Source organism: Mustela nivalis (assembly GCF_964662115.1).
Source record: "Mustela nivalis genome assembly, chromosome: 7".
Lineage (NCBI taxonomy): Eukaryota > Metazoa > Chordata > Mammalia > Carnivora > Mustelidae > Mustela > Mustela nivalis.
This window is the reverse complement of record NC_139026.1, coordinates 94,194,042-94,216,839: the sequence shown is the minus strand read 5'-3', so window position 1 is coordinate 94,216,839 and position 22,798 is coordinate 94,194,042. Positions and strand designations below refer to the sequence as shown.

The following is a 22,798-nucleotide window of genomic DNA, read 5'->3' as shown; positions in this document are numbered from 1 at the left end:
AACCTCTTTCTGAGGTTCTGAGAGGACTCCCGGCCTCTACATTGGAATCTTTGACTATATCCTAGACCTTATCTTACATTCTACACCCTCAAAATTGTACTGTCCAGAGAGAGTATGGGAATGGGGCCCTAGCTTTGTGTCCTTGGGCAAGTAATTTAGCCTTTGCCAGCCTCAGCTCCTTCATCTGCAAAATGGAAATAACTTCCATCTCCCAGAATTAAATAGGATAATACAGGAAAAGGAGAGCCTTGCAAACTGTAAAGGGTTTCACACATAGAGTTGGTAATACCATCATCCCTATATTGTTATTCTCCAGCCCTAACTAACCCCGCCTATGCTTGAGCTCTTTTTTCATATTCACAGACCATGCCCCCTTGTCTCTTGCTTCTTTCTGACCCACTTCCATGAGGCAGAAAAGCCCAGCCACTGCTCTGTGTGGTCCTCTTCTCCCTTCCTCTTAGTTTTCAAGTCGGTCGTTAGTGGCCATCAATGATGACAGCTGGCTGGAGCAACTCATCAAGGTTGTCTTGGAGAGGATAAATTATTTCAGCGATGGTGAGGAGAAGGTGTGTGTATGTGCGTGCACGCGCGCAGGTGGGCATATCAGGCAGCTGGTGGTAGTTGCAAGGAGGGAAGTGGGGGTGGAGGCTGGTGTGGAGGAGTTTGGTGGGGAAGGAATACAGAAATGTACACGAAGGACAGGCCTTGTGGGAAAAGCCAGCCCATGTTTCTGGGCCCCAGGGAATGGAAGGATGGAGCATACCAGGAGCTGGCGGTCACACAGAAACAGCAAAAATAATCAATATCTTAACATTTGCTTAGTGTTTAAGGTGTCTTGTTTTGTTTTTGTTTTTGTTTTTTAAGATTTTATTTGTCAGAGAGAGAGAGAGAGAGCACAGGCAGACAGAATGGCAGGCAGAGGCAGAGGGAGAAGCAGGCTTCCTGCTGAGCAAGGAGTCCAATGTGGGACTCAATCCCAGGGCGCCAGGATCATGACCTGAGCCGAAGGCAGCTGCCCAACCAACTGAGCCACCCAGGCATCCCCTATTTAAGGTTTTATCAAGAGCTGTGCAGTCTGGGTCAACTGTCTTAGCCTTTGTGAGATTTTAATCACCTCACTTGGGCAGTGGCAGAAATGACTTCTGATCACAGGAGAGTGGGTGAGGATAGACAAAGATACCTGTGCAGTTGCTTTGTTGTCTTAACTGAACCTCCCAGTCATTCAGAGGTCAAAGAATAGAGCTGGTATTTTGGTGCAGTGGAAAGATCATTGACCTAAGGGTCAGATTGAAGCAAGTTAGTTCAAGTAATATTTGAGGTCATACTATGGATTCAGGAGTATATGTGATGTTGGGGTTGCAGAGCTGACTAGGAAAGGGGCTCCTTTGCTCACAGACCTCAAGGTCTGTTCTGGTGAAGGCCTCGTTCCTGTCCTGGCTTTTCCTGCACTCCTGGTGCAGTCTGGGTCAACTGTCTTAGCCTTTGTGAGATTTTAATTACCTCACTTGGGCAGTGGCAGAAATGACTTCTGATCACAGGAGAGTGGGTGAGGATAGACAAAGATACCTGTGCAGTTGCTTTGTAAAAGTCAAAAGACCAAGTAACAGACAACTCATTATCCCGACTCCCAGATGGAGAGACATAATCTAGAGGGATTTAGATAAGCAATTTATTGGTAAAATTGGCACCTAAATCCAGGTTTCTTCATTTTTAATCTTGTTTTCCTGTCACCAAGCAACATTTTATTTGGGCTTTGAGGGACCTCCAGAGAAGAGGCCTTATTTCCAAGACTGAATATTAGCCCTCTAATTATCAACAAATATTTATGAAGCACCTGCTATGTGCAAAGCTTTGTGGATGGAAGAATGAAGCAAGCAGGGATCCTGATCTTATTAATTAAGTTATTAAAAATATGTACAAATGCTTATGGCATAGCAGGAATGAACTAGGCACAGGGTACTCACATAAAAGGCACAGACTCTGCCTTCAGGAAATCACTGCTTGAGTGAACAGAGGAGAGAGTGGATTATTATAAGTGCGGTAATTGTCGAGATTGGAATGTGCACTGTATGCTTGGGGGCAGAAGGGAGAGCTATTTTCTTGGCCCGATCGGGCTGGCCAGAAAAACTTTCTCAAAGGTGGTCTACCATCTCATTTCACTTAGGACTGTCCTGGTTTTAGCTTTAAAAGTCCAGCATACTGGGGCACCTGGGTGGCTCAGTGGGTTAAAGCGTCTGCCTTTGACTCAGATCATGATCTCAGGGTCCTGGGATCAAGCCCCGCATTGGGCTGTCTGCTCATCAGGGAACCTGCTTCCACCGTGCCCCCCAACTGCCTCTCTGCCTACTTGTGATCTCTGTTTGTCAAACAAATAAAATCTTAAAAAAAAAAAAAGAAGAAGAAGCAGAAGTAGTCCAGCATACTAGGAAATGCCTCAGTACTGGGCAAACTGGGAAGATTTGTCACTCTACAGACAAATGATTAAGTCTGGGAAGATGAGTAATGTGCCAGCTAAGCAGAGAGCCAGGTGCCTCAGGTCAGGTTTCATAGAAGCAGAGCCCAAGGTGAGGGTCCTTGTCAAGTGATTTGGCAAGAAAGAAGCTGTGGTCAGGTAAAGAATGCAGGATAGAAGAGGAGAGGCCAAGAAAGGACGTGGGGAGATCTGGATGGAAACTACACTATAGAGTCTATCCTGCTTAGAGACAAGTGAGAAGGGATGGCTTTTGTACCTCCCCACCCCTCCACCTCTCTGTCACCAGTGCCAGGCTTCTATGGTTGTTAAGGGGCAGGGATGGGAGAGAGAAGAATATAACTCTCAGGCGTCTCCAGACAAAGGGATCCAAAAAGACTGCAGGTGGGAACAGCTCACAATGGTGCCCACAGCCAGGGAAGGGAAGGAAACTTCAACTCTGGATAAGGCTTGAAGAGCATCTGCTAGAGGAAGAAAAAGTGCCCGTTGAGAGGGGGTTCTAGGGTGAGAGCTGAAACGTTCCTTGAACATGTGGTATACCCTTTTTGTCTACTGTGTCAGGCACTCTGTAAGTACTGGAGTAGAGCAAAGAACAAGACGTACACTGCTCCTGAGCTTTATTTATCACTGGAGATGAGAGGTTGGGGCAAGTTAAGAATTAACCAAACAAATGCATACATAAGATGACTAGTGATTGTGATGAAGCCTTGAATGAAAGTATCAGGATGGTGAGCTTAGAGAGGATTTAGGAGGTCAAGGAAGGTTCACTGAGCCAGGATCAGAAAGATGAGAGTGAAACAGCATTTTGAAGAACCCAGGGAAGATTCCAGACAGGGGAAATGGGAAATATGGAAATCGTGAGGCAGGAAAGTGTTTGAGTGCATAAATATGGATATTACAAGGTAGACAGGGCAATGCACAGTAAGCAAGAATCAAAGCTGCTAAAATTCAGAAGAGGGAGACAGAAAGACTACATAAAAATACTTTTTTTGATTATGCTATTTTCATTTTTAAATTTTGCAAATTTAAGGAACTTTTTTAAAAAAAAGATTTTATTTATTTATTTGACAGAGATCACAAGTAGGCAGAGAGGCAGGCAGAAAGAGAGAGGAAGAAGGGAATCAGAGAGGCCAATGAGGGACTTGATCCCAGGACCTTGAGATCATGACCTGAGCCAAAGGCAGAGGCTTAACGCATTGAGCCACCCAGGCACCTGGAACTTTTTATTTTTAATTTTTTCAAGTGAAAACTTTGCTATTAAAATTTATTTATTTATTTGTTTGTTTGTTTTAACTTATTTTTTCGTTCAAGTATAACCAACAATGTTATATTAGTTTCAGATGTACAATATGGTAACTCAACAATTTTATACATTTCTTGGTACTCATCAAAGTAAGTGTACTCTTAAGTCCCCATACCCACCTTCCTTCTGGCAACCACCAATTTATTCTCTGTGTTTAAGACTTTTTTTGTTGTTGGACTCTTTTTTTCTCTGTTTGTTTGTTTCATATCTGAAATTCCACATCTGAGTGAAATCATGTCGTATTTGTCTTTTTCTATTTCACTTAGCATTATACCCTCTAGATTGACCCGTGTGGTTGCAAACAGCAAGACTTCATTCTTTTCATGGCTGATAATATTCCATTCCACATCTTTATCCATTCCTCTGTCAATGGACTGGGTTGGTTCCATTTCTTGGCTATTGTAAATAAATAATTCTGCAATAAACATCGAGGGCATATATCTTTTTGATTTAGTGTGTTCATTTTCTTTGGGTGAATACCCAGTAGTGAAATTGCTGGACTATGTGGTTAGTCTATCTTTAGTTTTTCGAGGAACATTTGTACTATTTTCCATAGTGGCTGTACCAGCTTGCATTCCCACCAACAGGACACAGGTTTCCTTTTTCTCTCCATCTCCACAAACTCTTGTTATTTCTTGCGTTTTTTATCTTTAGCCATTTTGACAGGTGCAAAATGATATGTCATTGTGGTTTTGATTTGCATTTTCCTGATAATTAATGATGTTGGGGATCTTTTCGTGTGTCTACTAGCAATCTATACGTCCCCTTTGGAAAGATGTCTATTCAGGTCCTTTGACCATTTTTTAATTGGATTATTTGCTTTTTTGGTGTCAAGTTGTACAAGTTTGTTTTTTTAAATATATTTTGGATATTAGCTCCGTATCAAATATAACATTTTCAAATACTTCTCCCATTCAATAGGTTATATTTTTGTTTTGTTGGAGGTTTCCTTCACTGTGTAGAAGCTTTTTATTTTGGTGTAGTCCGCTTGCCTGAGGAGACATAGCTAAAAAAAATGTTCCTATGGCTGAAGTCAAAGAAATTACTGCCTATGTTTTCTTTTAAGAATTTATGGTTCCAGGGGCACCTGGGTGGCTCAGTGGGTTAAGGCCTCTGCCTTCATCTCTGGTCATGGTCTCAGGGACCTGGGATGGAGCCCTGCATCGGGCTCTCTGCTCAGCGGGGAGCCTGCTTCCTCCTCTCTCTCTCTGCCTGCCTCTCTGACTACTTGTGATCTGTCTGTCAAATAAATAAAAATCTTGAAAAAAAAAAGAATTTATGGATCAAATGGAGACAGTTATGTCTTCAATCCACTTTGAGTTTAGTTTCGTGTATGGTGTGAGAAAGTGGTTTAGTTTCATTTTTTTTTTTTTTTTTTGCATGTGGCTATCCAGATTATACAACACAATTTGTTGAAAAGACTGTCTTTTTCCCATTATATATTCTTGCCTCCTTTGTCATAGATTAATTGACCCACCATAAAAAGCATGGGTTTGCTTATGGACTTTCTATTCTGTTACATTGATTTATGTGTCTGTTTTTGGCCAGTACCATACTGTTTTGATTACTACAGCTTTGTAATAAAGTTTGAAATCTGGGACTGTGATACCTCCAGCCTTGTACTTCTTATCCAAGACTTCTTTGGCTATTTGGATTTTTTGTTTGTTTACTTTTTTGTTTTTTTTATTTGTCTGTTTTTTGTATTCCAGACAAATTTTAGGATTATTCTAGTTCTGTGAAAAATGTTGTTGGTGTTTTGATGGGAGTTGCCTTAGTTTGTAGATTACTTTGAGTAATATGGACATTTTAACAATATTGATTGTTCCAATTCATGAGCATGGACTATCTTTCCATTTTTTAGTGTCATTTTTTAGTGTCATTTTTAGTATCTGACCCTGATCAAAGTCAGATAAAGGCATTATAAAGAAAGAAAACCACAGGCCAAGATCTCTGATGAACATAGATGCAAAGATGCTCGGCAAAATATTAACAAACAGAATCCAAAATCATTCGCCATAAACAAGTGGGATTTAATCCAGGGATGTGAGGGTGGTTCAGTATTCAAAAATTCATCAACATGATAGGTCACATTAACAAGAGAAAGGATAAAAACCATATGATCATCTCAATAGATGCAGACAAAGCATTTGACAAAGTACAATATCCATTCATGATAAAAACTCTCAGCTGAGTAAGTTTAGAGAGAACATACTTCAACATAAGAAAAGCCATACATAAAAAACCCAGAGCTAACACCATACTCAATAGCGAAAAAGTGAGAGCTTTCCCCCTAAGATCGAAAAACAACGTAAGGGGGTCCATTCTCACCACTTTTATTCAACATAGTAGTGGCAATCCTAGCCATAGCATTCAGACAAGAAAAAGAAAGAAAAGTCATTCAAATTGGCAAGGAAGAAATAAAACTTCCACTATTTGCAGATGACATGATGTTATATACAGAATATCCTAAAAACTCCATGAAACTGATAAATGAATTCAGTGAAGGATACAACAGTAATATACAGAAATCTGTTGCATTTCTTTACACTTAATGAAGCATCAGAAAGAGAAATTAAAAAAAAATAATCTCCTTTACAATTGCACCAAAAATTGTAAAATACGTATAAATAAACTTCACCAAGAAGGTGAAAGATCTGTACTCTGAAAATGGTAAAACATTGATGTAAGGAACGTTTTATTTCCTAGCTGGAAATAGGAATTATATGGATCAGGGAAAGTTCCTAAAGGGATGATCTGTACCCTAAGATGCTGAGAAATTAGAAATACAGCTTTCGGGGCACCTGGGTGGCTCAGTGGGTTAAGGCCTCTGCCTTCAGCTCAGGTCATGATCCCGGGGTACTGAGATCGAGCCCCGCATCAGGCTCTCCACTCAGCAGGGAGCCTGTTTCCCTTCCTCTCTCTCTCTGCCTGCCTCTCTACCTACTTGTGATCTCTGTCTGTCAAATAAATAAATAAAATCTTAAAAAAAAAAAAAGAAATACAGCTTTCTCTTATCTCTAGCTTTAGCCCCTGCTGTCTAGGGTTACTGTCTTATCCAGATGACCCCCAAAGAACAGGAGGGCCAGTGTGGAGGATAGGGCAGTGGGGAAGATGCTGGTTGACCATTTCAAAACCAGTTTGGGTAATGGCTATTCCCCAAGCTACCCTAACTTCATTCCAAGCTATGCATGACCCTGTCTTTTCACCCCTCCTAGGATTTCCTGTATAAATTCTTTGGATTTACCTTGCGGACCTCAAGGAATATGAAACTGGTGAAGATGATGCTTTCCTCTATCCTACAAAGTGTCCATGAAGACCTGCAGGAGAGGGAGGTGAGGTGGAGGAACTGACAAAGGGGAAAGAAACATTTTTCCTTTAAAAGGCAGGATGACGAAGTAGTTAAAAGCTGAGATCTGGCAAGCTAGAAAACCTGTTGGAATCCTAGGTCTGCCACTTTCTCACTGTGTGCCCTTGGGCAAGCTATTTACTATTATTATTTTATTTTCAGGAAGTTGCAGTTATGCGCATTTACCCATTTCCAGGGTGTACTACCTAAAAATAATGATATTCTCTTACATAATCAAAGCACAGTGATCAAAATTAAGAAGTTAACATTGCTACAGTACTATTATCTAATTTATAGACCTGATCTGAAAATGGCCAATTGTCCTGCCCATGTTTTTTTAGAGCAAAAGAAAGACATTTTTTTTCCTCTGGTCTGGGATCCAAATTAGAATCAATTTATCATTTAGCTTTAATATTTTTCAATTAGCAATAATTGCACCTCGGATAAACCTCATTGGCTAGCTTTAATATTTTTAATCTGGAACCACTCAACATTTACTTTTCATGATCTTGACATTTAAAAATGTATGGACCATTTGTTTTGAAGAATGTAGCTCATTTTTTGTTTGTCTCCTATTGCTTCATGATTAGGTTTAGATGATCTATTTCGTGTGGGAATACTATGGAATCTGTGTGTCATGGGGTGTTTTTCGGTATTAAAAATATACAAGCTCCGAGAACAATGCCTGGGACACAAGCCCTCTCTAAGTGTTGCTTACTGGTAGAATTGGTGGCTGTCCTCTCAAGCATCCCCTCTCCAAAGCCCCTTCCCTGCCAGATTCTCACAGAATTCTCACAGAAGTACCCATCACCATCATGACTATCATCAGTTATATTCCAAGCCCAAGGTTGGAACAGTATCACTGAGGAGACAGACTTATATAGGAAGAAGAGAGCTGGCTACACAGAATAGCCTTACTAAAGGCAACATGAGTGGTAACAGAGATATATAGTGGCTGATGTATGGAAGGGTGAGGACTTGGGCTAGTTGGGTCTAGATTAGGAGAAGGGAAGTGGGTATTTCTACTTGACATAATATTCCAAGACAAGAACTTTTGGGAGCATGTCTACAGAATAGTCAGTGAAGTACAAACGACATCTCTGCCAACACCTGGGGACAGATTGGATACAGAGGGTAATGATTAAGAGGGCAGAGGATGTTCAGGATAGTTCCCTGGTTTCTGGCATGCTCAGCTGGGAGGTGGTGCCCTTCACTGAGATCAGGAAAGGAAGACATAATGGGGAGGAGGATGATGCATTCAGATTTTGATGGGGAGACATCAGGGTGCCCCTGGTAGGGAGCCAGGTGGAGATGCTCAGTATCCACCTACAGTATTTTTCACTTAGTTGTCCTTCTACTATGTCCCACAAGACAAATGCAGGAATTCCCTCCTTCCTCTCTCCCCAGCCCTGGACAGGTGCCCTTTCCACGTGCCCCATTTGGTCAGTTACTTCTATTTCTTGTTCTCCTGAGTTAGAAATATTGGCATTATCTGTATGTCTTCTCTCTTTTCCATTTCCTCTGATTATCCATCCAATCCTGTCCGTAACGTGCCTTGGTTTTGTTCTTCCCTTCTCTCCCCTCCTCAAAACCCTTCTCTGAATTACTAGTGCATATAAATCTTCTGTATTCTGCAGTGTTTGATTTGATACTCCTAAGGTTTTGCAAATCTGTGACTCTAATTTTTCACAGTCTGGGATAATTTGCTTCTTCCCGCCCCCAGGCATTAAGTACCAAACAAATCTCTACTGAATTCACAGATGAATTCATATACATGAGGACCCACTGTTCACAAACGTTATGCAGGGTATGGTTCTCCTCTGGTCCATGATACTCAGGAAAGGCTTTTCTGGATGTTGTCAGTTAGTATGAAAAATAAAAAAAATCAGACTCTTTAATTTTGACATACCCTGTGCCTCTTTATCTGTCTGTCTATCTATCTATCTAATCATCTATTTTCTGGAGGTTTTTTTAAAAAATTATAAGTCTGATCTTTAATCCCTATCTCCTATTTCCCCCATTGCCTCACCAACCTCCGCTCTGGTAGTCATCAGTTTGTTCTCTGTATTTAAGAGTCTGTTTCTTGTAATTTGCTTCTTGAATTATTTCTTGAAAGGATATTTTGTTCTCCATCTGGATTTTAAGTAGTTCAAGTCAGGGGAACCAATTTTCCTTCCATTTCTTTTCTTTCTCCTCTCTCTCCCTTCCTCTCTCTAAATCCCTTGGGAGAGCATAAAGGGTGCCTGGCTAACTCTTAGCTGTGGCACGAGGTTGAGGCTATCCCCATTACAGGGCATTGCTACAGCACTGAGTATCGTGTCCATGAAGTATCTGAAGATAGTCCTGGACCAACTTCAAGAGTACAGTGCTATCCTCATGGACAAGGGCTCATCATTCATCCTCAAACTAATGAAGGTGATGGCATTCCTGGAAACTCTGCCAGCCTCCCACACAGAGCCTTCTGAAGCATCCCCATCACTCCAGACTTCCCACTTCTCTGAGGCCTTGTGACTCACCTGTAAATGCTTGTATTTCCCTCTGATCAACCGTGGGGAAGTTTCATCTTCTTCTCCCTTTCCTGTGCTCCCTTATGCCCATGCTTCAGGCCCTGGTATCACCAGAGGCACCACCTTCCTCCCAGCTGTTCACCATTCCACAACCTCATCTTCCCTTCTGGACCATCTAGCCAATCCATTCCTCTCTGAACCTCCATTTCCCCATCAGGCAAGGAGGTTAAGAGGAAGAGAAGGCAAGTTTCCCCCTTCCTCCTACAGGAACATCAGCAAAGGGAATGGGGGTTGGTCTGTAACATCATCTACTTAAGCTATAGCAAGATTATTTTCAAGAGCAAGGGAGGCATTGTCACGCATTTGGACAACATCCTGGCTTTGGCCCTCCAACACTACCGCAACTGCATTGTTGAAAAGGTACTTCCTGTTTACTCTACTTCTCCAGTGTCCCCTCCCTGCCTTCTTTAGCCTTCCCCTCCGAGAAAATGCCTGGCCTTGGATGGAACAAGGGGGGTGGGACTATTGCAGTTCCTTTAGGGGAGGTAAGAAGGAGTCCCTAAAGAATTTTCCTACCTCTTTCATTTGTCCAGAGAATGTGCCCCTAGGGTAGGAGAAGAAGCCTTTCCCAACTCCTGTTCATTTACCATCCAACTAGACATCCTTCAGGAGAACTTACTTGGTAAAAAGACAATAACTTGAGTGATAAGAAATCTAGCTAGGTCGGTCCTAACTTAAGAGTAAGTATGAAGTTCCAGAAAGAGGTTGGTAAGAGTGGTGGCCTCTTCCTCCATAAAGAGGCCACAGGCTTTGCTTTCCTAAGCGGTCCTCAGAGGGAAGAGTCAAGATCTCAGCCTAGAGAAAGCTATGGAAGCCTCAGCTTCTTGTCTCCCAGATTTTGTGTAGGTAGTTTTCCCTTAACCCAAGATCATTCCTACCTTGGAAACCCCTGAGCATACCGATTGATTCAGGATAAGAACCTGAAGCTGGAGTACCTGGGCGCCTTGAGCAAGCTAACAAACATCATTAGCAGCCAGCCTATGGCCTTTCAGTTCAAGTTCGTTCAGAAACTAGAAATTGTAACTTTCATGGTGGTAAGTACAACTCAGGAGAATGATGGTGGAAATGCACAGAGGAGGGAGGGTGGGTCCTCAGGGAAACCATGGGCAGTGCTCCTGGGCTTGGCCTGGAGGAGAAAAGTCCAGATTTTCTAGTGTCCTTTTCCTACTTTATTGTTCCCTTTCCTATCCTCAGGGTGGGTGTGAGTACTGTGGGGAAGGTATGCTTGGGAGTAGGAGAGAAGGGCTATCCTTCTGAGTTTTTGGAAGTCCCTGAAAATTCTAGGTTCTAGTTTCTTGTGAATACAGTGTGGGGTGAGAGGAGGGGGAAGAAGGCAACAAAAATATGTTCATATCCTCTTGGTCTCTGGGGTGGGGGGGTTGGGTGGGTGTATTACAGGAGTTAATCAAGGAGGAGCCATTGAATTCCATCTCCAGCTCTGTTAGGCTGAGGGCGATGAATATCATCACTGACTTCAGGTAATGGGTGTTCCAGCCACTCTGTCTTCGTGCTTTGAGTGGATTTCAGTCCTTTATTCCCTAGTCTGTCCCCAGCTTATTTTCTGCTTCTGCTTCTAGTCACCGGGGGCCCCAGGCAGTAGTATACATCCACCGTACAATATCTGCCACCTCCTTTCACCAAGATTTTTTTTAGATGGGATTTTGGAGCTCCTGGCAGAGACCACCTCTCTCATCTTCACAGGCATTTGCTGTTGCTTCTGGTTCAGGCTTTCTTCTGCTTTCAGGGCTGTTCCTGGCATTGATAAACTTTGTTTACTGTTTCCTTTTTCTTTTGTTTCTTTTTCTTCTGGTAACTTCTTACTGCCACCTGTCCCTCTCTGAACCTTCCTCAGCTGCTATTCCTGGGCATTACTGTTTCATTACATTTTTACTACTTCCTCCTGGATTGTAGGAACCTCAGTCCCCTCACAGAGGTGGAAGAAAGAACAGATCTTCTTCGAACATGCTGTAAGAGTGTGCTCTGCCTGCCACCCACAGAAGTTTTGCTGAAGGAGGCGTCCAGTTCCCAGGAGTCCGAAGGCACTGTGGTAATGATCTCTTTGATGTTTGTCTCTTTGTAGGTTGTGTGGTTTGTTGTTGTTGTTGTTTTATCGAGAGGATGAGAAATATAGGTTTGGCAGTTACACATAAGGCTCTTCTACCTTCTTTGATAAAAATGCGATCATCTGAAGAGGTTACCAGGTCATATAGTCTGAATGTTCCTCATGATATGTACTTCTTTCTTGAGAGCACTCATTGATTACTGCTGTCATACTTTAAAATTCTGACCCAGAAGTGGACACTCATATCTAATTTTTAACTGTTATACAGTTGAAACCAGTTTGAAAGGTTCAGACATGATTTTACTAAAGGCGCATGGATAAATAAGTTTAGAGAATCCCAGGTGCTAGAGAGCTGAATCCATTTCCCACAGAGCCTCTAGTGTTTCCTTGAGGGAAGGAAGAACAATTCACTTTACTAATTTGCATTTGTATGTTTAATTCTTAGGAATTCTTTCATGTTCTCTGATTACTCCTTTATCTTGATTGGTTGTACTTGTTTTATTGATGCCACAAACCCTTGATTTTTTTTAGGGTATTAGTAAGAATCTTTAAAAATAAAAGTTTCTATTTACTGACCAACTGAGGGTCAGTTGGTCTGTTTGGGCCTCTTCTTCAGCTGTCTGGTGATTCTTCTTTGTCAGTTCATATTTATTTATATTATGAAGTTTATATTTATTTATATTATATTATTTATATTATGTACCATTCTCTGTATGGTACATACAGAGAAGGCTGAGGTGGGTTTCCTCTGGTTGTATTCCCATGAGGCCGCCTTCCTCAGTGTAGGTATAGAGAGGGAAGGTATTTTGACAGGATTTGCCCATGTTTGGGGTAAGCTGGGAACTCCCAGTCCACTAGGACAAACTGCACATCAGGCAGACATTTGTGCTCTGCTGAAAACAACAGAAGAATTGGTTCAAGTTAATAGGAGGCAAATGGCACTTTAAATTTTAGGGGAAAGTGTGGAGCAGAATTTCTCAAGGAAAAGCTTCCTGGGAGAGCTAAAGCACTGAGCTAAGTTTAGGAGGAGGGGTGGGGCTGACATCTCCACTATTCTTTGAGTTCTCTCTTCTCCCCTCAGGATTTGTACAGGGAGACCCTGCAATCCCTTCTAAAGCTAATGGAGACACTTATTTTTGAGATGCCTTCTCGGATCCAGAACTCCTTGGAGGTCAGTGAGAAGAAGCCCTTGAAACCGGTATATTGGTTTCCTAGGGCTGCCGTAACAAAGTATCACAACTGAGTGGCTTCAAACAACAAAAATCTATTTTCTAACAGCTGTCAAGGATGGAAGTCCAAAATCAAGGTAACAGCAGGGTTGCTTCCTACTGGAAGCTGTGAAGGAGCTTCTCTCCTAGACTCTGGTTATTCCTGGCAGCCCCTGGTGTCCCTTGGTTTATAGACATACCATTCTACATGTGAGTGAAATCATGTGGTATTTGTCTTTGGCTGACTTATTTTCCTTAGTGTTATATGCCCTAGATACTTCCATGTTGTTACAAATAGCAAATAGCCAATAGCAAAATTTCATTCTATTTTATAGCCGAATAATATTTCACTGTGCATGTGTGCATGTGTTTGTGTGTGTGTGTATCTCACATTTTCTTTATCCATTCATCTATCAGTGGACACTTGGGTTGCTTCCATAATTTGGCTAGTATAAATAATGCTGCAATAAATATAGGGTGCATATAACCTTTCCAACTAGTGTTTTTGTATTTGGGGGGTATATACCCAGTATATATACCGGATCATAAGGTAGTTCTATTTTTAATTCTTTTGAGGAACCTTCATACTGTTTTCCAAGTGACTGCACCAGTCTGCATTCCCAACTGTCCTTGAGGGTTCCTTTTGCTCTACATCCTCACCAACACTTTGTTGTGCCTTATCTTTTTATTTTAGATATTCTGACAGGTGTGAGGTGATATCTTATTATTGTTTTAATTTGCATTTCCCTGATGAGTGATTTTAGCATCTTTTCATATTTGTTTTGGTCATATGCATGTTTTCTTTGGAGAAATGTCTGTTCATGTCTTCTCCTTTTTTTTTTTTAAAGATTTTATTTATTTATTTGACAGAGAGAGACAGCCAGAGAGGGAACACAGCAGGGGGAGCAGCAGGCAGAGGGAGAAGCAGGCTCCCCACCAAGAAGAGACTCTGATGTGGGGTTCGGTCCCAGGACCCTGGGATCATGACCTGAGCATCATGACCTAAGGCAGATGCTTAATGACTGAGCCACCCAGCCCATTTTTAATTGAATTATTTGTTTTGTGTATGTCAAGTTGTATAGGTTCTTAATAAAATTTGGATACTAATCCTTTATGGAATATGTCATTTACATGTATCTTCTCCCATTCCACAGGTTGCCTTTTCCTTTTGTTGTCTCCTTTGCTGTGTGGAAGCTTGTTTTTTGTTCTGTTTTGTTAATGTCATTCCAATATTTTCATTCTGCTTTTGCTTCCCTTGCCTCAGGAGATATATCTAGAAGAATATTGTTATGGGTAATATAAGAGACATTACTGCTTGTGTTCTCTTCTAGGATTTTTATGGTTTCAGGTCTCACATTAGGTCCTTAATCCATTTTGAGTGTATTTTTCTATGTGGTGTAATAAAGTGGTCCAGTTTCATTCTTTCGCATGTAGCTGTCCAGTTTTCCCAATATCATTTGTTGAAGAGGCTATCTTTTCCCCATTCGTATTCTTGATTCCTTTGTAGAAGATTAACTGACTGTATGATCATGGACTTATTTTCGGGCTTTCTATTCTGTTCTTTTAATCTGTGTGTCTGTTTTTGTGCCAGAATCATACTGTTTTGATAACTAAAGCTTTGCAGTATAACTTGAAATCTGGTATTATAATACTTCAATCTTTTTCTTTTTAAAATTTGCTTTGGGTATTCATGGTCTTTCATGGTTCCATACAAATTTTAGGATCTTCCATTTTAGTTCTGTGAAAAATACTTGCATAAAATCTATAGATTGCTTTGGGTAGTATGGACATTTTAACAATATTGGTTTTTCCAATCCATGAGTATGGACTATCTTTCCATTTGTTTGTGTTATTTCAATTTCTTTCATCAGTGTTTTATAGTTTTCAGAATACAGATCTTTAACCTCCTTGGTTAAGTTTATTTCTATTTTTTAATTATTTTTTGGTACAATTATCAATTAAGTTGTTTTCTTAATTTCTCTTTCTGATGTTTCATTGTTAGTGTATAGAAATGCAACAGATTTCTGTACATTGATTTTGTATCCTGCAATATTACTGAATGGATTTATCAGTTCTAGTAGGTTTTTTTGTTTTGTTTTGTTTTTTGGTAGAGTCTTTTGGTTTTTCTATATATAGTATCATGTCATCTGCAAATAGTGAAAGCTTTACTTCTTCCTTACCTTTTTGGATGCTTTTTATTCTCTTTTCTATTCTGATTGCAGTGATTATGACTTCCAGTGGTATGTTGAATAAAAGTGGTGAGTGCAAACATGCTTGTCTTATTCCTGACCTTAGGGGAAAAGCTCTCAGTTTTTCACTATTAAGTATGATGTTAGCTATGGGTTTTTCATATATGGTCTTTATTATATTGATGTATGTTCCCTCTAAACCTGCTTTGTGAAGGGTTTTTATCATGAATCGATGTTGTACTTTGTCAGATGCTTTGTCTGAATCTGTTGAAATGATCATATAGTTTTTATCCTTCTTCTTATTGATGTGATGTATCATGTTGATTAATTTGCAAATATTGAACCACTCTTGCATCCCCAAAATAAATTCCACTTGATCATGGTGAATTATTTTTTTTAAGGTATTGTTGGATTCCATTTGCTAATATTTGTTGAGGATCTTTACATCTATGTTCAGTGACTCTGGCCTGTAATTCTCTGTATTTGTAATGTCCTTCTTGGTTTTGGTATCAGGGTAATGCTGACCTCAGGGAATCAATTTGGAAGTTTTCCTTCCTCTTCTATTTTTAAAAATAGTTTCTTTAAATATTTGGTAGGATTCACCTATGAAGCCATTTGGTCATGGACTTTCATTTGTTGGGACTTTTTGTTGTTGTTTTTGTTTGTTTGTTTTTTCACAGATTCAATATCATTGCTGGCATTCAGTCTGTCCAAATTTTCTATTTCTTCCTGATTCAGTTTTGGGAGGTTATATGTTTCTAGGAATTTACCTTTTTCTCCTAGGTTGTCCCAATTTATTGGCATATAATTTTTCATAATGTTCTTTTACAGTCCTTTGTATTTCTGTGGTGTTGGTTGGTATTTCTCCTCTTTCATTTCTGATTTTGTTTATTTGAGTCCTCTCACTTAAAAATTTTTTGATGAGTCTGGTTAAAGGTTTATCAATTTTGTTAATCTTGTCAAAAGCTGGCACTTGGTTTCATTGATCTGTTCTACTATCTCTTATTTCTATTTCATTTATTTCTGCTCTAGTCTTTATTATTTCCTTCCCTCTACTGGTTTGGGGTTTTTTTTGTTCTTCTTTTTCAAACTTCTTTAGGTATGAGTTTACGTTGTTTGTTTATTTTAGATTTTTCTTGCTTCTTGGGGTAGGTCTGTATTGCTATAAATTTCCCTCTTAAAATAGCTTTTGCTGCATCCCAAAGATTTTGGGCCATTGTGTTTTCATTTTCATTTGTTCCCCTGTGTTTTCTGATTTCTTCTTTGATTTGTTGGTTGACCCTTTCATTGGGTCATACATAGTAGCATGTTATTTTTTTTTTAAGATTTTATTTATTTATTTGAGAGAGAGAGAGCAAGCACACAAGCAAGGCAGAAAGGAAGAAACAGGTTCACTGCTGAGCAGTGAGCCCAAGGTGGGGCTCAATCCCAGGATCCTGGGATCATGACCTGAGCAGAAGGCAGATGCTTAACCGACTGAGCCAGCTAGGTGCCCCAGTAGCATGTTATTTAACCTCCATGTATTTGTGTTCTTTTTCGATTTTTTTTTTTGTAACTGATTTCTAGTTTCACAGCGTTGTGGTCAGAAACGATACATGGGGGATGCCTGGGTGGCTCAGTTGGGCATCTGCCTTATCCCAGAGTTCTGGGATCAAGCCCCATGTCAGGCTCCCTGCTCAGCAGAGAGTCTGCTTCTCCTTTTCCCTCTGCCCCTGCTACGGCTTGTGCACCCTCTCTCTGTCTTTCTCTTTCAGATAAATAAATAAAATCTTTAAGAAAAAAAAATAAAGATGCATGGTACGACTTCAGTCTTTTTTAATTTGTTGATTCTTGTTCTGTGGCCTAATGTTATCTATTCTAGGGAATGTTCCATGTGCACTTAAAAAGAGTGCATATTGTGCTGTATTAGGATGGAATGTTCTAAATAGATCTATTAAATCCATCTGGCCCAATATGTTATTCAAAGCCATTGTTTCCTGTTGATTTTGGGTTTGGATGATCTGTTCATTGATATAAGTGGGGTGTTAAAGTTCCCTACTATTATTGTATCTCTAGTGATTACTTCCTTTATATTTGTTATTGTTTTATGTATGTGGGTGCTGCCATGTTGGGTGCATAAATGTTTATAATTGTTATATCCTCTTGTTGGATTGTCCTCTTTATGATTATAAAAGGTCCTTCTTGGCCTCTTGTTACAGTCTTTGTTTTAAAGTCCGTTTGTACAATGTAAGTATTGCTAGTCTAGCTTTCTTCTCACATCCATTTGCATGATAAATGTTTCTCCATCTCTTTACTTATAATCTGCATGTGTCTTCAGGTCTGAAATGAGTGTCTTGTGGATAGCCTATAGGTGGGTCTTATTTTTTAACCATTCTATCACCTTATGTCTTTGATTGGAGTATTTAGTTTATTTACATACAAAGTAATTATTGACTGTTATGTACTTACTATTTTTAATGGTTGTTTTTGTAGTTCTCTATTCCTTTCTTCTCTCATAATAAATTGGGTTTCTTTCATGATATACTTGTATTCTTCTCTCCTTATTTTTACATGTCTATTATTGGTTTTTTATTTTTGTTTACCATTAGGTTTGTATATAAAATCTTCTGCATATAACAGTCTATATTAAGTTGATGGTCGCTTAAGTTTGAACTCCTCTATCCTTTTACTTTATGAGACCCTTGACTGAGTTTTACAGATATACTTTTTTTCATATATACTTTTTTAAAAAAGATTTTATTTATTTGACAGACAGAGATCACAAGTAGGCAGAGAGTCAGGCAGAGAGAGAGAGGAGGAAGCAAGCTCCCTGCTGAGCAGAGAGCCTGATGTGGGATTTGATCCCAGGACCCTGAGATCATGACCTGAGCTGAAGGCAGAGGCTTTAACCCACTGAGCCACCCAGGCACTCCCACATATGCTTATTTGTACTGCTTTTGTGTATCCTACTTTTCTTACTCTTATTTATGGTTTTTCCTTTCTACTCAAAGAGTTTCCTTTAACATTTCTCATAGAACTGATTTAGGGGCCATGAATTCCTTTAACACTTATTTGTCTGGGAAATTATCTCTCCTTCTAATCTGGATGGTAGCATTGCTAGATAGAGTATTCTTATTGGCTGCAGATTTTTTCCTTTCAGCGTTTTTAAGTCTATCATGCCTCTCACTCTCTTCTGGCCTGCAATGTTTCAGATAAAAAGTCTGCTGAGAACCATAAGGGATTTCCCTTGTATCTAACTTTTCTATTGTTGTGTTTAAAATTCTCTCTTTATCACTACTTTTGCCATTTTAATTACCATGTTTCTTGGTGTGGACCTCCGTGGATTGATTTTGATTTTGTGCCTCCTAGATCTGGATTTCTGTTTCCTTCCTCAAATTGGTAAGTTTTCAGTTATTATTTATTCAGATGAATTTTCTGCCCCCTTTTCTCTCTCTTCTTCTGAAATCACTATAATGCAAATGTTATTATACTAGGTATTGTCACTGATTTCCCTTAGTCTACTTTCATTTTGTATAATTTTTTTTTTCTTTCACCTAGTTATCTTGATTGCTTTTCAATAGTCTGTCCTCCAGGTCATGGATTTGTTCTTCTGCTTCCTCTAGTCTGCTATTAATTCCATCTAGTGTATTTTTAATTTCATCTATTGTATTATTCATCTCTAATTCATTCTTTTTTATTTCTTTGTTAAGAGTCTCACTGATGTCCTCCACTCTTTCATCAAGTCTATCTTTAGGAACATTACTTTATTTTTATTAGTATCATTTTTTGAAAGATTTTATTTGTTTTGTGACAGAGAGAGAAACAGTGAGAGAAAGAACACAAGCAGAGGGAGTGGGAGAGGGAGAAGCAGGCCTCCTACTGAGCAGGGAGCACAATGTGGAGCTCAATCCCAGGACCCTGGGATCATGACCTGAGCCAAAGGCAGATGCCCAATGACTGAAACACCCAGGCAGGTGCTCCATGAGCATTACTTTAAATTCTCTATCAGACATATTACTTATCACCATTTCACTTTGGTCTCTTGCTGTGATTGTTCCTGTTCTTTCATTTGGGACATATTTCTCTGTCCCCTCCTTTTGTGTAACTTGCTATGTCTGTTTCTGTGAGTTAGGAAAGTCAGCTATGTCCCCTACTCTTGAAAGTAATGGTCTTATGAATAAAAGGTCCTGCAGTGTTTTGCAGTGCCCTGTAGTCCCCTGTTCACCAGAATCTGGTGATAAATGTTTGTCACACATCACACATAGGAGATGCCTATGTGTGATGTGTGTACCTGTTTGTCGTGGCTGAGTTGCTTTTGCCTTCAATCCAGTCCTCTGCAATGGCAGATAGGTATTTGCCTGTTGTGGGTTGGGTTTGGCCCCTGTGTGGTTAGTACACCAGTCTGGCGCCACCTTGGCCTTGAACTGAATCAGACCAGCCATTTTTCAGACATGCAATAGCATAAAACTTCAAAGTACATTCCCTGTGTTGTCCCTAAGAAGTTTTCATTGATGGGTAGGGCCTATAGTCCCACCAGCTGCCCGCCGGCCACCCACAGCTGGGGCAACAGTTTGACTGGTGTGTGTGCTGATCTTTCCCTCTTCTAAGGGCTGAAGTCACTTTGGAGTAGTGCTGGCCCCTGTCATAGCTGCTTTTACACTGCCAAGCTTGCGTCACTACTTTGGATGGGGTCAGGCCAAGAGTACATTGGAAGAGGTGGGTCTGAAATGTGCTCAGGGCAGGAAGTGCAGTGTTCACAGATTTTGTGAACTGGTCCTCTGGGGGAGGGGACCCACAGCACTGGGACTGGGGCAGGCCTGGCTGGAGATAATGGATCTGCAGACCCATTGGGGAGGGGGCAGAATGTGTGACTTTAGCAAGTGAGGTAGGTAGTGGTGCCTTACTGGTTTTCACAGACGGCTGTGTGTTTATTGGGGTGGGGGGAGGCAGGGGAGAGAAATGGCACCTGTCCACTCCTTTGTTCCTAGAGAAATTTCCCAACAATCTCTGTCCCTCTAGGACCCACTCTGAGATTAGTAAATGCTCCCTCCCAAGTGCCCCAGGCATTTTCCAAACTGCTGCTTCTAGCTCCATCTCTGCAGGACTGTTTTTTGTGCTGTCCCTTTAAGAGAACCCTTCTAGCTCTCCCACAGGCAAGTCCTGCTGATGCTTAAAATTCCAGGTTTTAGGTCTGCTGGTTGTAAGAACTGAGGAAATTTGGCTTCTCTGGTTTTCAAACCCAAATGTTATGCCATTTGCCTTCTCTGTGTGGGCTTCCTGGTGTGATAGTCTATTCCTTTCCCTCCTCTGTCCAGGAATCCCTTCCTCCAGTAGACAGTCCCCCAGGTCTGTTTAGGTCCCCACCATATGTCTCCCTTTCCTATCCTCTTTGATCTGGCTGTTCTTTACAGGTAGTTGTGGAGTAGTTCTGCCAGCCTTTAGGTCATTTTCAGGATTATTTACAATGAAGTCAGTGTTATCTGATTGTATCTGTGAGATATAATCCAAGGATATCCACTTTCACCACATGTATTCAACATATTACTGGAAGTCCTAGCCACAGCAATCAGACAATAAAAATAAATAAAAGACATCCAAATTAGTAAGGAAGAAGTAAAGCTTTCACTATTTGTAGATGACATAATACTATATATAGAAAACCCTGAAGATTTCATTAAAAAAAAAAAAAACCCTACAGAGCAGATAAATGAATTCAGTAAAGTCTTAGGATGCACTAATATACAGAAATCTGTTGCATTATTATATACTAATAATTAAGTAGCAGGAAGAGAAATTAAGAAAACAATCTCATTTACAATTGCACCAAAAAATGATAAAATAGCAAGGAATCAACAAATGAAGTAAAAAGACTTGTACTCTGAAAACTATAAAACATGGAAGAAAGAAACTAATTTCATTTCTTAATGTCATTAAATATTCAGACATTCCAGTTGATTGGTTTTTCTCTTAATTCTCTTAATCTATAGATTGTCCTTCTATCATTTTTTCCTTGAAATTTATTTGTTGAAGAAACCTAGACATTTGTTCTCTGAATTTTCCACATTCTGGAATGTGCTGATTACATTCTTTAGGGACCACATAACAAATTCCTCTGCCCAAATCTTTCCTATAAATTGCTAAATCTAGGATATGTTAGATTCTGATTCTGATTCTCAGACCTAGATCATGAATCTGATGAATTTTTGGCAAGATTACTTCAGAAGTAGTCTTGTCTTCTTTTAAGAGGCACACAATGTCTGGTTGTCTTCTGGTGGTATTTAGACTTTTTAAAAAGAATTAACATGTAATGTATTTGTTTCAGGGGTACAGGTCTGTGTTTCATCAGTCTTATACAATTCACAGCACTCACCATAGCACATACCCTCTCCAATGTCCATCACCCAGTCACCCCATCCCTCCCACCCCTCTCCCCTCCAGTAACCCTCAGTTTGTTTGCTGAGATTAAAAGTCTCTTATGGTTTGTCTCCCTCTCTGGTTTCATCTTGATTCAGTTTTTTTCCTCTCTTCCCCTATGATCCTCTGCCTTGTTTCTCAAATTCCACTTATCAGTGACATCATAAGATAATTGTCTTTCCCTGATTGACTTATTTCGCTTAGCATAATACCCTCTAGTTCCATCCACATCTTTGCAAATGGCAAGATTTCAATTTTGATGGCTGCATAATATTCCATTGTATATATATACCACCTCTTCATCCGTTCGTCTGTCAGTAGACATCTGGGCTCTTTCCATAGTTTGGCTATTGTGAACATTATTGCTATAAACATTCGGGTGCAGGTACCCCTTCAAATTACTGCATTTGTATCTTTGGGTAAATATTCAGTAGGTCATAGGATAGCTCTATTTTCAACTTTTTGAGGAACTGTTTTCCAGAGTGGCTGCACCAGCTTGCATTCCCACCAACAGTGTAGGAGGGTTCCCCTTGCCCCTCATCCTCACAACATCTGTCATTTCCTGACTTGTTCATTTTAGCCATTCTGGCTGGTTTGATGTGGTATCTCATTGTGGTCCTGATTTGTGTTTCCCTGATGCTGAGTGGTGTTGAGCACTTTTTCATGTGTCTGTTGGTCATTTGGATGTCTTCCTTGTGGAAATGTCTATTCATGTCTCTTCCCATTTCTTTTAAAAAAAATATTTATAATTAATATTAATTTTCTTTTTAAAAAGATTTTATTCATTTATTTGAGAGACAGAGATCACAAGTAGGCAGAAAGACAGGCAGAGAGGGAGGGGGAAGCAGGCTCCCTGCTGAACAGAGAGGCCGATGCGGGGCTCAATCCCAGGACTCTAAGATCATGACCTGAGCTAAAAGCAGAGGTTTTAACCCACTGAGCCACCCAGGCACCTCCCTCTGCCCATTTATTGATCGGATTATTTGTTCTTTGGACATTGAGTTTGCTAAGTTCTTTATAGATTTTGGACACTAGCCCTTTATCTGATATGTCATTTGCAAGTATCTTCTCCCATTCTATTGATTATCTATTGGTTATCTTTTGTCGACTGTTTCCTTTGCTGTGCAAAAGCTTTTTATACTGAAGAAGTCGCAATAGTTCACTTTTGCCCTTGCCTCCCTTGCCTTTGGTGATGTGTCTAGGAAGAAGTTGCTGCCGCTGAGGTCAAAGAGGTTGCTGCCTGTGTTCTCCTGAAGGATT

At 40.2% G+C, this 22,798-nt stretch overlaps 1 protein-coding gene across 8 annotated transcripts in view; it reads left to right on the top strand.

The window, feature by feature from the left end:
* The window catches only part of LOC309869847 (maestro heat-like repeat-containing protein family member 1), an 89,088-nt gene that overhangs the window by 27,782 nt on the left and 38,508 nt on the right, over window positions 1-22,798 (top strand). For all 8 annotated transcript variants that reach the window (XM_082741621.1, XM_082741623.1, XM_082741619.1 and 5 more), the window contains 8 exons: window positions 462-566; window positions 6,989-7,105; window positions 9,412-9,534; window positions 9,894-10,046; window positions 10,598-10,720; window positions 11,085-11,164; window positions 11,598-11,733; window positions 12,830-12,919. In XM_082741621.1, coding sequence (XP_082597747.1) covers window positions 462-566; window positions 6,989-7,105; window positions 9,412-9,534; window positions 9,894-10,046; window positions 10,598-10,720; window positions 11,085-11,164; window positions 11,598-11,733; window positions 12,830-12,919 — 927 coding nt within the window. The remainder of the gene's footprint in view (window positions 1-461; window positions 567-6,988; window positions 7,106-9,411; window positions 9,535-9,893; window positions 10,047-10,597; window positions 10,721-11,084; window positions 11,165-11,597; window positions 11,734-12,829; window positions 12,920-22,798) is intronic.